The sequence below is a fragment of the Macaca thibetana genome, chromosome 6 (genome assembly GCF_024542745.1).
Source record: "Macaca thibetana thibetana isolate TM-01 chromosome 6, ASM2454274v1, whole genome shotgun sequence".
NCBI classification, from domain to species: Eukaryota; Metazoa; Chordata; class Mammalia; order Primates; family Cercopithecidae; genus Macaca; species Macaca thibetana.
The window spans coordinates 47,460,776-47,476,250 of NC_065583.1; the positions used below are offsets into that span (position 1 = coordinate 47,460,776).

The 15,475-nt window shown below is 45.2% G+C and overlaps 5 protein-coding genes across 6 annotated transcripts in view; 4 read left to right on the forward strand and 1 right to left on the reverse strand.

Annotated features, from left to right (window-relative positions):
• Positions 1–3,398, forward strand: part of CDKL3 (cyclin dependent kinase like 3) — a 160,157-nt gene extending 156,759 nt beyond the window's left edge. Inside the window, exon 13 of the mRNA XM_050792800.1 lies at positions 3,036–3,398. Within this exon, the coding sequence (XP_050648757.1) occupies positions 3,036–3,068 (33 nt within the window). The 3' untranslated portion in view covers positions 3,069–3,398. The remainder of the gene's footprint in view (positions 1–3,035) is intronic.
• PPP2CA (protein phosphatase 2 catalytic subunit alpha) overlaps positions 1–15,475 on the forward strand; it is a 354,454-nt gene that overhangs the window by 310,050 nt on the left and 28,929 nt on the right. The window contains exon 2 of one of the 2 annotated variants that reach the window (XM_050792851.1): positions 13,608–13,918. In XM_050792851.1, coding sequence (XP_050648808.1) covers positions 13,817–13,918 — 102 coding nt within the window. In that variant the 5' untranslated portion in view covers positions 13,608–13,816. Of the gene's footprint in view, positions 1–13,607; positions 13,919–15,475 lie in introns of those variants that run through there. The other variant, XM_050792850.1, reaches the window with a different exon arrangement.
• The window catches only part of UBE2B (ubiquitin conjugating enzyme E2 B), a 262,616-nt gene that overhangs the window by 176,427 nt on the left and 70,714 nt on the right, over positions 1–15,475 (reverse strand). The gene's annotated exons all lie outside the window — the stretch shown is intronic.
• VDAC1 (voltage dependent anion channel 1) overlaps positions 1–15,475 on the forward strand; it is a 394,265-nt gene that overhangs the window by 124,253 nt on the left and 254,537 nt on the right. The gene's annotated exons all lie outside the window — the stretch shown is intronic.
• The window catches only part of SKP1 (S-phase kinase associated protein 1), a 105,881-nt gene that overhangs the window by 23,104 nt on the left and 67,302 nt on the right, over positions 1–15,475 (forward strand). The window lies entirely within an intron of this gene.

Genomic DNA, 15,475 nt, shown 5'->3' on the forward strand with positions numbered 1-15,475 from the left:
TCTGGACATTAGAGTGAGACATTGTCTCAAAAAAAAAAAAAAAAAAAAAGAAGGAATATATACAGATATAATAAAACCATATAAAAAGGAAAGCAAGGAAATGAGCACAGGATTCAGGATGGTTGTCTGGGGTGGGGAGCAAGGAGATGGGGCAGTGGGGGCAGCAGGAGCTATGGTTGGATATCAGTTTTGTCAAGGTGCTAGCTTTTGTTTGGGGTTATAAATTCACAGGTACTGATTACATTATTAAACAAATGAATTTACCACTAAATTAACAAAACCAGGCCATCTATATACCAGTTATGAGAGTGGACCATGAACCAAGCATTCTGGTTAGTCTAATTCTGTATACCTGACATTAAAAAAACAAAAACAGGGTATAGCTTTTTGTATAGTCAGTCAATTCACTTCTAAGCATTTATCTTAAGGAAATAAGCAGAGATGCATACAAAAATGTATGAACAAGAACATTTACCACAGTATTTATAAATATAAAAATAGGAAATAATCTAAATAATCTAATACCAAACTAATAGATTAGTTATATAAATTGGGTTATATCAATGTGCTAGAAAACTAGGTAGTCTCTAAAAATATTATTTTCTAATAGTATCTAAGTATATGGGAAAATGCTCATAATATGTCAGTTGAATGACACAGTACACATTATGAACCCAGCTTTTTATTTTCCCTAAGTATGTATATGCACCAAAAAAGCTGGGAAGGAAGGGCTGGGCACAGTGGCTCACATCTGTATTCCTAGCATTTGGGAGGCTGAGGTGGAGGATCGCTTGAGCCCAGGAGTTTGAGACCAGCCTGGATAACATAGTGAGACCTCATCTCTACAAAAAATGCAAAAATTAACTAGGCGCGGTGGTGAGCGCCTGTGGTCCCAGCTACTCAGGAGGCAGAGGTGGGAGGATCAGTTGAACCCAGGAGGTCAAGGCTGCAGTGAGCTGTGAACATGCCATTGCGCTCCAGCCTGGGCTACAGAGCAAGACCATGCTTCAAAACAAACAAACAAACAAAAAACAAAAACAAAAAAATTCAGCTGGTATGGCGGTAGCTCACACCTGTAATCCCAGCACTTTGGGAGACTGAGGTGGGTGGATCACTAGAGGTCAGGAGTTTGAGACCAGCCTGGCCAACGTGGTAAAGCCCCACTTCCACCAAAAAAAAAAAAAAAATTAGCCAGGTGTGGTGACCTGTGCCTGTAATCTCAGGGAGGCTGAGGCAGGAGAATCACTTGAAACCCAGAGGCAGAGGCTGCAGTGAGCCGAGATTGCACCACTACACTCCAGCCTGGGCGACAGAGAGAGACTCTGTCTCAAAAAAAAAAAGAGAGAGACAAAAAAGCAAGAAGAAATAAAGCTGGGAATACTATATGTCAAAATGATAATAGCACTTATCTCTGTATGTTATGATTGTTCCTTCCTTCCTTAAACTTGCAGTAGTTCACAAATTTGCTATAGTGAAGATTAATTGTTTTTTCTTGTTGAAGATTTTTTGTTGTTGTTGTTGTTTTCGTATTTTTTTTTTAGTAGAGACCGGGTTTCACCACGTTGGCCAGGCTGGTCTCGAACTCCTGACCCCAAGTGATCTGCCCACCTAGGCCTCCCAAAGTGCTGGAATTACAGGTGTGAACCACCACACCCAGCCGTGAAGTTTTTTTTTATAACCAAAAATAATCATATTATAAAAATAGATATTAGTAACGACTAATGTAGACAGAGTACTTATTATATGCTAATAATTTTACAGAGATTAATTTAGTTAAAGCTTAAAATAATCCTATGAGGATACTGCTATTATGATCCCCATGTTACAGAAGAAGATACTAAGATTTAAGGGGATAAACAGCTTGCATGAGGACACGGATGATAAGAAATGGTGCCCTCTAGAATCGGCTTCTAGAGAGTTCTTCAAAGAGTACCCAATGGTAGAGTCTTCGTCTCTCAAACCCAGAGATGGCTACACTCAGATGATTTCTCCCAGAACAGTACTGGGAACTGAATGGCCTGAAGAGGAACCTGAAATTCACAAGAGAAAGAGGCCCCTTGGGGTGCCTGAGCCAGAGCCAACACAAGGCAGCTAACCAGCGAATATAGAGAGGACAGACGTGGAGGAGCCCCAGTGCCCAAGCCCCTGAGGGTTTCTTTTTCTTTCTTTTCTTCTTTTTCTTTTTTCTTTTTTTTTTTTTTTTTTTTTTTTTTTTTTGAGACAGAGTCTTGCTCTGTTGCCCAGGCTGGAGTGCAGTGGCGCTATCTCTGCTCACTGCAACCTCCACCTCCCAGGCTCAAGCAATCCTCTCACCTCAGCCTCCTGAGTAGCTGGGACTACAGTTGCCCACCACCACACCTGCCTAATTTTTGTATTTTTAGTAGAGATGGGGTTTTGCCATGTTGCTCAGGCTTGTCTTGAACTCCTGAGCTCAAGCTATCTGCTCACCTAGGCCTCCCAAAGTGCTGAGGTTACAGGCATGAGCCACCATGCCTGGCCCCTGCTAAGGTCTTCTTTTCTTTCTTTAAATGTTTATTTCTTGTACATTTCTGATGAGCCCTTGAGAGAATAGGAGATCCTACTGACTGGAGAATCAATTGGAGGGCAGAGATGTTTTACTCATGGCTCTGACCAGCCCTGGCTCCCACCAGACATTGCAGGACCGGCTTCTAGAGCCTTCGATGCAGAGGAGGAGAGACCTCTATGGATGGGACAGAGCCAAGGTCTTAGCTTTGGTCTCTTCTCATCACTCATACTTTAAATATAAGCTCTAATGTCATCAAGCCACCAGAGATAAAATGCCTTTCTCAAGCTAAGCAGACAGGATCTGGTATCCAATTTGGACAAGATAGTGGAAAACAGACTCAGGGGGAAAAAATCTCTTGGCCTCAGCACCAGCACACGGGAGTTGAATCTGACACTTTAACATTGTACAATAAACAAATGTAGGCATGGTTTCCTATGTTTTCTTCAAAACATCTAGAATAGATCTGATTAGAGGGAATGATTTTAACAATTAATTCTTCTCTCCTCAGCTGAAAAATTCTGGATTATCCTCCAAGATGTAACTAAACCATCAGCTTCTGTGGAAATACTTCCCCAGCTTCCCCAAGCAACAAGGCCATCCCTCTTCTGTGCATATTTAATAAATAATTTGTTTGCCTGTTGGACTGTGTGTCTCCCCTCAGCACAAGCTCGGTGAACTGTGTAGTATGCAACTGCAGGCTTCCCCTCCTTTCCCAGCACCCCTCTCTACCACCTCTCCACCACCTCTCCCTCACATGCATTCCTATGCCTGCCGTGGGGTAATTGCTAATTAAATGTTGATTGCTGAAATAGACAGCTATGGAGGTTCAGCAATGGTCTTCTAGATTTCCCAGAGCTGGGACTCAAACCCCTTTTTGGATCTCTGATGCCTGAGATAATCTGATGAAAGCTAAGAACTTTTCCCCAGAAAAAAAAGCACAGGCAAAAGAAAATTCCCAGTTGTACAGACTAAATAGCCATACTAACACATATACAATTATGTGCATATAAAACTGGGGAAATCTGGATAAGATAGGTGAATTGAATCAATATCAGTTTCCAAGTTGCGATATGGTACTATAATACCGCAAGATGTTACCACTGAGAAACTGGGATCTCCCTGTATTATTTCTTATAAATGTATGTGAATCTAAAATTTGTAAGGCCGGGCGTGGTGGCTCACACCTATCATCTCAGTACTCTGGGAGGCCGAGGTGGGCAGATCATCAGAGGTCAGGAGTTCAAGACCAGCCTGGACAAGATGGTGAAACCCTGTCTCTACTAAAAATATAAAAATTAGCTGGGCGTGGTGGTGTGCACCTGTAATCCCAGCTACTCGGGAGGCTGAGGTGGAGGAATCGCTTGAACCCAGGAGACAGAGGTTGCAGTGAGCCGAGATTGCACAACTGTACTCCAGCCTGGGTGACAACAGCAAAACTCTGTCTCAAATAGATAAATAAATAAATATAATCTCAGCCGGGCCCAGTGGCTCACACCTGTAATCCCAGCACTTTGGGAGGCCAAGGCAGGTGGATCACCTGAGGTCAGGAGTTCAAGACCAGCCTGGCTAACATAGTGGAAACCCTGTCTCTACTAAAAATAAAAAAATTAGCAGGGTGTGATGTTGGGTGCCTGTAATCCCAGCTACTTGGGAGGCTGAGGTGGGAGAATCGCTTCAACCTGCGAGGCGGAGGTTGCAGTGAGCCGAGATCACGCCACTGCATTCCAGCCTGGGCAACGAGAGCAAGATTCTGTCTCAAAAATAAGTAAGTAAATAAATAAATAATTAATTAATCTCAATAAGAATTTCAATTAAAAAACACAAAATTCCCATACCTTATTTTTTGAGAGTTGATGGACCCCCCGCACTGAACCTACCCATGAATCCTAAATTGAGAACTCTCTAATATAGTCCAATTTTTGCATTGTTGGATGGGGAAACTGATGGGAGAGGATGTGTTCAAAGTCATTCAGATTGATTGTGACGAGGCAGGATGAACCCAGCTCTCCTTATTCTACAACTGGTTGCTAAAAGGAAGAGAATGCTGTCCACATTGTGTTGTTTACTTGATTTAAAAAGGCAAGACAGGCCGGGCGCGGTGTCTCATGCCTGTAATCCCAGCACTTTGGGAGGCTGAGGTGGGTGGATCACGAGGTCAGGAGATCGAGACCATCCTGGCCAACACGGTGAAACCCCTTCTCTACTAAAAATACAAAAATAAATTAGCCGGACGTGGTGGCGGGCGCCTGTAGTCCCAGCTACTCGGGAGGCTGAGGCAGGAGAATGGTGTGAACCTGGGAGGCAGAGCTTGCAGTGAGCCGAGATCACGCCACTGCACTCCAGCCTGGGAGACAGAGCGAGACTCCCTCTCATGGGAAAAAAAAAAAAAAAAAAAAAGGCAAGACAAACCAATGTAACAGGGCAACTGAGATTCCCTGATGTGCACAGAGAACACTGAGTCTAGATAAGGCAATTTATTATTATTATTATTATTTTTAAATGAAATCTCACTCTGTTGTTCAAGCTGGAGTGCAGCTGCACAATCTCGGCCCACTGCAACCTCCACCTCCAAGATTCAAGCAATTCTCCTGCCTCAGCCTCCCAAGTAGCTGGAACTACAGGCATGCACAACCATGCCCAGCTAATTTTTTTGTATATTTAGTGGAGATGGGGGTTTCACTATGTTGGCCAAGCTGGTCTTGAACTCCTGACTTTGTGATCTACCCGCCTTGGACTCCCAAAGTGCTGGGATTACAGACAAGAGCCACCGCGCCCACCAGCAGTTTGTTTTTAGGATTTTTTTTTTTCATTGCTTCCTAGACTGTCTGTGCTCAGCCTGTGGTGGACTGTGGATGATCTCATTCACAAACAGGTGGCTTGGAAAGGTGTAGGTCAGGGACCAGCAGCCTTTTTGATTCTGAGTACCAAAAGAGGAACCAAATAGTGCCTATGAGTTATCTCAGCAGACTGGACATGTTGGGGAATAGGAGGGAAAGAAGGAGAGGAAAAAGAAAGCGGGTACATCAGGAGAAAAGAGGGCAAATGAGGATGGTATGGAGAGAAGAGAATGGAAGAGAGAACAAGTGTATTTAGGGAGTAGAGGGCTTATGTGGTGGGGCTGGGCCACAGGCTGCTCACCAAGTCAGAACCTGTAAGAACGTGAGTTATCTGCTCTGTCCTTGGAGATTGCTAGGTATTGGAATTGTCAGGTGGTCAAAGGTCAAGATCTTTCTTTAATGAAAATCACTGTGATCTGATGCTAAAGCCTCTCCGGTAGTTAAGAGTTTGGTACTTCTCCTGAGCTAAAGCCAGACTGAGTTTGTATCCCAGCTCCTTTGTTTACTATTTTACCTTAGACAAGTTACTTAATCCCTCTGTGCCTCAGTTCCATCATCTGTAAAAGGAGGATAATAATAGTACCTACCTCATAAGTTGTGAGTGTAAATGTATTAATACGTGGAAAACATGACCTGGCAGGGTGGCTCACGCCTGTAATCCCAGCACTGTGAGAGGCTGAGGTGGGCGGATCACTTGAGGTCAGGAGTTCGAGACCAGCCTGGCCAAGATGGTGAAATCCTGTCTCTACTAAAAATACAAAAATTAGCCAGGCATGGTGGTGCACTCCTGTAATCCCAGCTACTCAGGAGGCTGAGGCACGAGAATCATTTGAACGCGGGAGGCAGAGGTTGCAGTGAGCTGAGATCACACCACTGTACTCCAGCCTGGGCAATAAGAGCAAGACTCTGTCTCAAAAAAAAAAAAAAAAAAAAAAAAAAAAAAAAGGAAGAATACATGGAAAACACTTAGAAGAGTTTTGACATGTAGTAAGTGCTTAATAAATGCTGGCCCTTATTATTGTTACCCCTTGACAGAGGCTCATTTCCTCTTGCCTGTTCCTGCAAAGACGGAGACAACTGATTAGCCATCCTTCCTCTAAGAACTAACCATCAACTTATAGACGCTAAATCATCCATCAGTTTCTCTTTCTGAATATACTATCTGTTCCTTCTTTTGTCTGGGGACCCGACTCCATTACTATCTTCCAGAATCACAATTTAAACATGAACATAGAAGTGCTTAGTAATGGAGGGGTCTTCCTGTTTGGTGTTCCCTCTATTGGCCAGAGAACAAACACTCCTATGAGAGGAGAGTTTCTTTTCTTTCCATCAGACAGGAGAGCAGTATGGACCTATGTTTCTATCTTTGCAAATGAATTTCATAGCACCAATTAGATACCTCTGTGCTTGGAAATTCACCTGCTTTGGTGAATCTAATTTTAAATTTTGTCAGGAATCAAGGTAGAACACTGGTAAACTGCTTAATCTGGAAAATGAAGAACAAAATATAAACAGATTTCCCCTCTGGCTCCCTGCAAAGCATCTCTCTCCTCCACAGTGTTTCTGTAAGTCTCTAGGGAACAACTCACCAACAAGTCCTCCTCACCAACAAGTCCTCCTCACCAACAAGTCCTCCTCCATTCACACCCCTCTGCCCTGATACCAGGTGTCTGTGCTGTCCCACCAGTCTCTAAGAGTCTCCTGCTAATCTACTAAGTACTCTTGACCAAGAGAGACGTAGAGTCACCACCAGAGAAGACTTTTCAGAGTTTTCTCTGAAAAGTGGGGCCTGAACTGACCTTAAATGACAGGTAAGGTTCATATAGATACCAGGGGGAATCCAGGGATCCAGGGCAGGATGAGCAAAGGGTGAAAGAAGGAATGGAGTTGGATGAGTACAGAATTGGTTTGGGGAGGTGGCCAGCTAAGCTGAGGAGGAGAGCTTATAGTGAGGGAGAAGGCAGGAGAGGAGGCCATGTGAGAAGGCCATAGGAGAGCTCAGACTTCTTTCCATAAGAAAGTGAGGGCCCTGGAGTAACACTGCAGGGTATAGTGGAATACTTGGCAGAACTATTGGCTATATTGGCTACATGTTGTTTGGTTCTTTGGGCCTGTGATTCTCCCAAGAGATGCCTTGTCATGTTTATTCACGTATCTAACATTTTCTTTTTTTCTTTTTTTCTGAGCTGCAGTCTCGCTCTGTCATCCAGGCTGGAGTGCAGTGGTGTAATCTCGGCTCACTGCAACCTCTGCCTCCTGAATCCAAGCGAGTCTCCTGCCTCAGCCTCCTGAGTAGTTGGGATTACAGGCATGTGCCACCATGTCCGACTAATTTTTGTATTTTTAGGACAGACGGGGGTTTCACCATGTTGGTCAGGCTAGTCTTGAACTCCTGACCTCGTGATCTGCCTGCGTTGGCCTCCCAACATGCTGGTATTTTTCTTTGTTTCTTTTTTCTTTTTTTTTTTTAGTCAGAGTCTCACTCTGTCAAAAGGCTGGCTGGAGTGCAATGGCACGATCTTGGCTCACTGCAACCTCCGCATCCCGGGGTCAAGTGATTTTCCTGCCTCAGCCTCCTGAGTAGCTGGGATTATAGGCATGTGCCACCAAGTACAGTTAATTTTTGTATTTTCAGTAGAGATGCGGTTTCACCATATTGGCTAGGCTGGTCTTGAACTCCTGACCTCGTGATCTGCCCGCCTCAGCCTCCCAAAGTGCTGGGATTACAGGTGTGAAGCACCACGCCTAGCCCCCCCGCCTTTATTTTTGTTTTTGTTTTTGTTTTTGAGATGGAGTCTTGCTCTGTCACCCAGACTGGAGTGCAGTGGCATGATTTTGGCTCACTGTAACCTCCGCCTCCTGGGTTCAAGCCATTCTCCTGCCTCAGCCTCCTGAGTAGCTGGGGTTACAGGTGCCCGCCACCACACCCAGCTAATTTTTGTATTTTTAATAGAGATGAGATTTCACCATGTTGGCCAGGCTCGTCTCAAACTTCTGACCTCAGGTGATCCACCCGCCTTGGCCTCCCAAAGTGTTGGGATTGCAAGTGCGAGCCACCGTGCCCGGCCATTTTCTTTCATAATTATAAAAGCATTATGTATTCATTACAGAAAAATCAAGTTAGCAAAAAGAAGAAACAAAAAACAATCCTACTCACTGGAAGTAACCACCATTAATACTTCACTGTGTGGCTTTCTAAAGTTTCTTATAAACGTATATTTACAACATGTGTTAATGAAATTGGGGTTATATCACACATACTGTTTTATAAGGTATTTTTAATACTTAATATGTTATGAATAATATTATATATCAAACATACTTCCATGATACAGTTTTTCATAGCTACAGAGTTGGTGACAGTATTATTAAGATTTTCTCAACCTTCTGGAGTGATGAACTTTGCCTACCATTTCAGAGTTTTTTTTTTTTTTCCTGTAACAGAAAAATGTCTCCTTTTGTAACTGAGAATACTATCCAGGCATCACGGGCATTACCAGGGGACATGGTCATTTCTCTCTTTTTTCTTTAGCCAGACAGTAGAAGCTGGGGGAAAGGGCAGTATATCTGTGGCAAAGTTCCTGGTCACAAAATTTTGGCTACATTTATAAAATTCTAATTCCAGGTGAAAGGGGAATATAAACTTAATTTTTCTGAAAACTACAAAGAACAGAGACAGATGCCAATGAGTTGCAGGCATCATTGTGTAAACTGAGTGCAGAAATCATCTGGTAGCTGGGCAGGTGTCATTGGTCAGAGCATGGCAGGTTTTCCATGGCCAAAGCCACTGAAATTTTGACTGCTCAGGACTTCATTTTGGGGCTTCTGGGGCATAAAAGGCCTTGGTACAAAGAGCGTGTTATCCTTTTCAACTATGGCACCCTTTTCAGATGTAAGATTCTGAGTTGACAGGAGCATGAGACTGATTGTATTAATTCTTGGATTTAGTCCTAAGTAACTTTTTCTCTATATAACAAGTCTGAATGGATGGCAAGGCGAGAGAGGAGTTGTTCTGTTTATTCCATCTCTACCTCTCCTTGAATTTCTTCCCCCCATCCCCACTTCATCAAATGGCTTTGTGTTTACATGATGTTTTTATTTTACTTATTTATTTATTTTGAGACAGAGTGTCACTCTGTCCCCCAGGCTGGAGTGCAGTGACATGATCTTGGCTCACTGCAACCTCTGCCTCCCAGGTTCCAGCAATTCTCCTGCCTCAACCTCCCGAGTAGCTGGGGATTACAGGCACCCACCATGATGCCTGGCTAATTTTTATATTTTTAGTGGAGACACGGTTTCACCATGTTGGCCAGGCTAGTCTTGAACTCCTGACCTTCAGTGATCCACCCACCTCGGCCTCCCAAAGTGCTGGGATTACAGGCCACTGGGCCCGGCCTACATGATATTTTTGATACCTCTATTTCTGTTTCCAAACACCACGATGTATTTCACTGCAGATATGAGGGACTCCAACTGGCATTAGAGGATATGTATTTAAAATCTGAGCCCACTTAGAAATTATAATAAAAATAACATCTACCACTTATTGTACATTAATTAATACTATTTTGGTGTTATTTATTTATTTATTTATTTTTGAGACCAGAGTCCTGCTCTAGGCTAGAGTGCAGTGGCGCAATATTGGCTCACTGCAGCCTCCGCCTCCCCGGTTCAAGCTATTCTCTTGTCTCAGCCTCCTGAGTAACTGGGATTACAGGCACACACCACCACACCCAGCTAATTTTTTTGTAGTTTTAGTAGAGATGGTGGTTTCGCCAGGTTGGCCAGGCTGGTCTCGAACTTCTGATCTCAGGTGATTTACCTGCCTCAGCCTCCCAAAGTGCTGGGATTACAGACGTGAGCCATCGCACCCAGCCTGGTTTTATTTATTTATAATTTCATTTAATTCTCAGAATAACCTCATTATTTGTCTATTACTTTTATTCCCACTTTATAGACGAGAAAATCAAGACTCAGAAAAGTTAGGTAACTTTCCAAAGTTCACACATGTAGGCAGTTGCAGAACCAGAATTCAAAACCAGTTCCATCTGACTCCAGAGTCGTTTCTGACACTGGTCTACTTTCTGTCTCAGTAAGTTTAGAAGTCAGGGAACTGGAAGGAACAACAACAAAATAAACCTGATTTAATGCCAAGATAATTGCTGACAAGATACATCTCATTCCTACTCCATGTTTAATGTCAATTTTTATATCTTGGGTAAGAGAGCCTATTATAAAGCTATTTGCTCAAGGTTATCCTCCTCCTACCCCACCCCCATCATCAGATGATTTTTATTTATAGCTATGCTTAAACATCATGGGCAACAATCAGACTTGCTGTATATTGAATTTGCCATCTGAGCAAAGATTCTTTCTCAAAGCATATTTGCTTTATTTACTTTCTGGTGTTTGCCAATAAATTAAAAAGACAATTCTTTTTGGTTTGCTTTAAATTTTTTGTTCCAAATATTCTTCAGCTCTAGAATTTAGTCAGTGAGGTCAAATTAGTCAAGTCCAGATAAGTCAAACTTAATTTTTCTTTTCATGTCCATTAGATATTTTGAGTTCTACAGAATACACAAACATTCTGGATTTCTTCTAAAGAAAAATATATCCTGATTTAGTTCTGTATTGTTTATGATCATGTATGCTTTACTTCACTGTCTGATGCTAAGAGCTTCCTAGAATTCATTCCTTAAGGAGTTAAGTCATGGCATTTAATTATTTGGCAGGATGTTTTAAGTACATATAATTATTATATCTTCCCTCCATTTTGTGATGGTGGTGAGCCAAGTAATCTGCATCAAGAGAAAATAAATAACACCTACATTAATGCTACCAACAAGGAGCTCACAGTACTTTGGAAAAACTCATTATAATTTTAGCACATAGTGGGTGTTCAATACTTCATCATCTACCAAACTAACACCACCACACCCTTTCCAGGTAAGAGAATCTAGGCAGGCCAAGTGTGGTGGCTCACGCCTGTAATCCCAGCACTTTGGGAGGCTGAGGCAGGTGGATCACCTGAGGTCAGGAGTTTGAGAACAGCCTGGCCAACATGGTGAAACCCTGTCTCTACTAAAAACACAAAAATTAGCCAGGCATGGTGGCGGGCTCCTGTAATCCCAGCTACTTGGGAGGCTGAGGCAGGAGATTTGCTTGAACCCGGGAGGTAGAGGTTGCAGTGAGCCGAGATTGTGCCACTGCACTCCAGCCTGGGCGACAGAGTGAGACTCCGGCAAAAAACAAAACAAAACAAAAAACAGACAATCTAGGCAAAGAGAAATTATGTTGATTCTGTTCCTTAAGTCAGACCTTGGAAGGTCAACTGCATGACTGTGACTGAGACTTTGTACTTGGGAGTAAGCAGTTTTAAATCCTGACCAATATCTCGGGCAAGTCCCTTCTCTTTTCTGAGTGCCCGTCTGCTTCTTGCCCTATTAGACATTTCTCATATAGGTTCATGGCAATGGTAAAGAATACGATTAGACAGCACACTGGGTATGGCTTTATAATCACGGGCATTAAGTGATGATTTTTTTTCCTTATTCATTCCACTTGGTCTTAACTCTTCCCTTCTATTGTTTGGGGATGTTAACTGCAAAGCAGGGACAGAATTTGGGCTAAAGTGTCTTTTTCCCAATCTGGTAAATTAAGTATGTGGTAAGACTTCTGGAAGAGTAGATCTGAGGTACTTTCTTTGGTGCACACTAATAGGAGGTGTGAAGGGAAAGCAGAATTGCAATTTCCAGCCTAAGGAGGCCAAGCCAGTCGGCCTCGCCAAACAGGTTGTCTTGGATAAAGAAGGATTTTCAGTCCTGCTATTGGCTGATGGGACCTCCAGTGCCTTCTTCAGCCTGTTGGTGGGGATGACGCCCTCAGAGTGGCAGGTTGAGCACTCTCCTCCCAAGCATCGCTGAGCACTTGGGTGTGGAAGGGTTGCCTGATACTGAGGGTGGGGCGCCTGGAAGATAGGCGATCAGGTTCAGCTCTTGCCTTGCCCTTTATGGTTAAATGTTCTTTGGAAAGCTTCTATATCTCTCAAATCCTGGGGGCATTATGATCTTTCTTCTGCCTATCCTAAACCATCTTCAGCCAGTACTGTTGGGAGAATACAAGCTCCAGGGCAGGGTCCCTGGTCCGTCTGGATGACCCCTCTGGTTCTGGCACATAGCTGGCGTTCTATGGAACCAGGTATTTATCTAAAAGCAGGGACAGTGGAATGTGAAAACGTTTTGCAAACTCCAAAGCGATTCATAACCAGACAGAGGTCCAATCCTAGGGTATACGAGCTCTCTTTTAAGCACGGATCACAGCTGCTTCTAACGCCACCGAGACGCGGTCAGGACAGGTGCATCCATCTTCTCTGGGCTTCCCCTCTTAAAAGTAGGCCAGGGCGCGCAGCGGTTGAGGGTTTCTCATTCCCAAGGGGGAATCAAACTTGGAGGAAAGCAACCACGGGCGAGGAGCTGGGCGCGTGGAAGCGAGCCGCGGTCCGAGGCTCAAAGAAAAGCCCAAACCTCGCCCCCGCCATCGCGCCGGACGAGACACCTAAGTCCGGGGACAGGTATGTGCCGGGGAAGTCAGGTGCACTGCACGGCACTCCCCCGGTAGGTACACGCTCCTCCACCTACGAGTGACCTAATTACAAGGTGCCAGCCGCGCCCAGAGGTGGAGGTGGTTAATCCAAGCGGCCACTCGCTGCCCGTTCCTGCCCCCAAAGATGAGGGAAACCCACACGTTTACAGCGCCGCTGCACCCCGGATGAGCCATGGGGTCGCAATTCTCGTTTCCGTGATCGGGCTGCCAGGCCCAGGTGAGGAGCTGAGTTCATCACCAGAGCAGCCTTCCCATGGGAACCAGTTCCAGGCCGTCAGTAGCCCCGGTTTCCACCCGGTCTGCGCCTGCGCGCGGTCCAAGTCGTCTCCTCTCAGGGTTTAGCGCTAAGGGATTAGTCCAGTTCGCCGCTGTGCGCACTGCGCATGCTCCAGCTCCATCCTTCCCTTCCCCCACCACCCCGCCCTCCGGGAGCCACGCCCAAAAAGTCAAGGCGCCTCAGTTACCAACCGGCTACGTCGCGCCTGCGCTTTGACCCCCAGTTTGCGCCCCAACTCCGGTCGTGCGGCCGCCCGGGGTGGGCTCTGCAGTTGCGCAGCTTGCTCCCCGGCCCTCTTCCCCTCCGCTCCCCGCCGCCTCCTGACGCCGGGCGTGACGTCACCACGCCCGGCGGCCGCCATTACAGAGAGCCGAGCTCTGGAGCCTCAGCGAGCGGAGGAGGAGGCGCAGCGGCCGACGGCCGAGTACTGCGGTGAGAGCCAGCGGGCCAGCGCCAGCCTCAAAAGCCGCCAGAAGTACAGAAGGAACCGGCGGCGGCGTGTGCGTGTGGCCCGTGTGCGGGCGGCGGCGCGGGAGCAGCGCGGAGCGGCAGCCGGCTGGGGCGGGTGGCATCATGGACGAGAAGGTGTTCACCAAGGAGCTGGACCAGTGGATCGAGCAGCTGAACGAGTGCAAGCAGCTGTCCGAGTCCCAGGTCAAGAGCCTCTGCGAGAAGGTGAGCTGTACTACGGCTGCGGACAGCTGCCGCGGGGCCAAGCCCGCCAAGGAAAAGGCGGCCGTGAGGAGGGTGCAACATGGCGGAGGCCTCCGGCCCGGGTCCCCCGAGCCTCCGAGACCGGCGCCCATTCCGGCCGGCGGCGGCTTCCGAGCGACCCGGCGCCCCCTGCCTCCCGCGCAGGGATTGGTTGTCGCCGCCACCGCCGCCTAAAATGGCGCCGTTCACCCGACTCCTGGGTTTTTGAGTCTCCCGGCCTTGGCGCCAGACGAGGTGGCAGGGGGAGCGGAGACCCTGTGGGTCAGCGTCGTGGACGGTTTTGAGGGTGAGCTGGCTTGGATTCTGCGGCTTGGGAATGGAGCCTGGGCCTCTACGGTGGGCTGAGTAAGAGTCTTTCCGCTTGTACCCAGGCCTAGTTAGGTCCAAAGCTGCCCAGAGGATCCCCACAGGCAGTCTTGTTAGACCATATCCCAGAACATATCTAAAGGTCACACAACTTTAGTACCCCTTGGTGGCTTGTATTAAACTCACTAAGCGATCTTCTCCAGAAACCAAGGTAAGGGGTGTCTTTAAGAATTTAAAAATTAGTCTCTTAACCTAATTTCTGCGAAGGTCATGGTGGTAGGTATAAGATAGGAGTTTAACTTATTTTTCATAGTTGGAAGAAATCGGGAATTTGGTGAGTCATACTACATAAGGAGCTTTTGGATTGGAAATCAAGTGTCACTTGAATCTATGATTTATATGCTGACTCAAAGCCTTCTCTAAGCTTAAAACACTTGGCATTTTGCCATTTATTTTTAAAATGAACATAAAATGGAAGAGCGGTAAATTTTGTATCTGTGTTGCAAAAGTTACTTCATAGTATTTTGTGACTGCTGGTAGTAGTAGTAATAACTGTCGACTGAGATTGTATTCCAGACATTGTGCTTAGTGTTTAAATAATGTCTCACACTGAAAATAGAATGTTGTAGTCCACTTAACCCTAAACTTTATATTAGCTAATTCCGTTTTGTTTTCCCCTAGGGATTGGGGAAACAGGTAGCTAATTTAGCTATTAGCTGTGTGTTGTATTTTTAAATTCTTGTAACTCAGTTTTCTAAAGTACACAAAATGCTGATCTCTGCTGTGAACATTTTAGCTTCCCTTTTCAAAATTAACTTTGCAGCATGTCGCTTTAGTACGGAATGGTGGAGTATCATATTAGCATTTTGTATTCGTGAAAAGAATCAATGGAAAACTATTACCCTGATCTGTTTGTGGTTTGATGTGAAAATTAGGTTCATGAGTTTGATGTATATGTTTTCAAGACAGGCTTTTTTAGAAGCCATGTTGTGAACAATTGGAATTTAAGTAAGTCAAATTTAGATTTATTTCTCCCAAGCCTGAACAAAACTACTACTAGTGGATGAGGTGGTACATCATTTGTTGGAGATGGCTTTTAATGGTAGCGATGTATTAAATCTCCTGTTTCTTTACCCTCTCACATCAAATGAGGTTGGTGTTTATTTTGAAGGTTTAAAATTGGCCTTTCAAAATGAATGTATATTGCCAGGT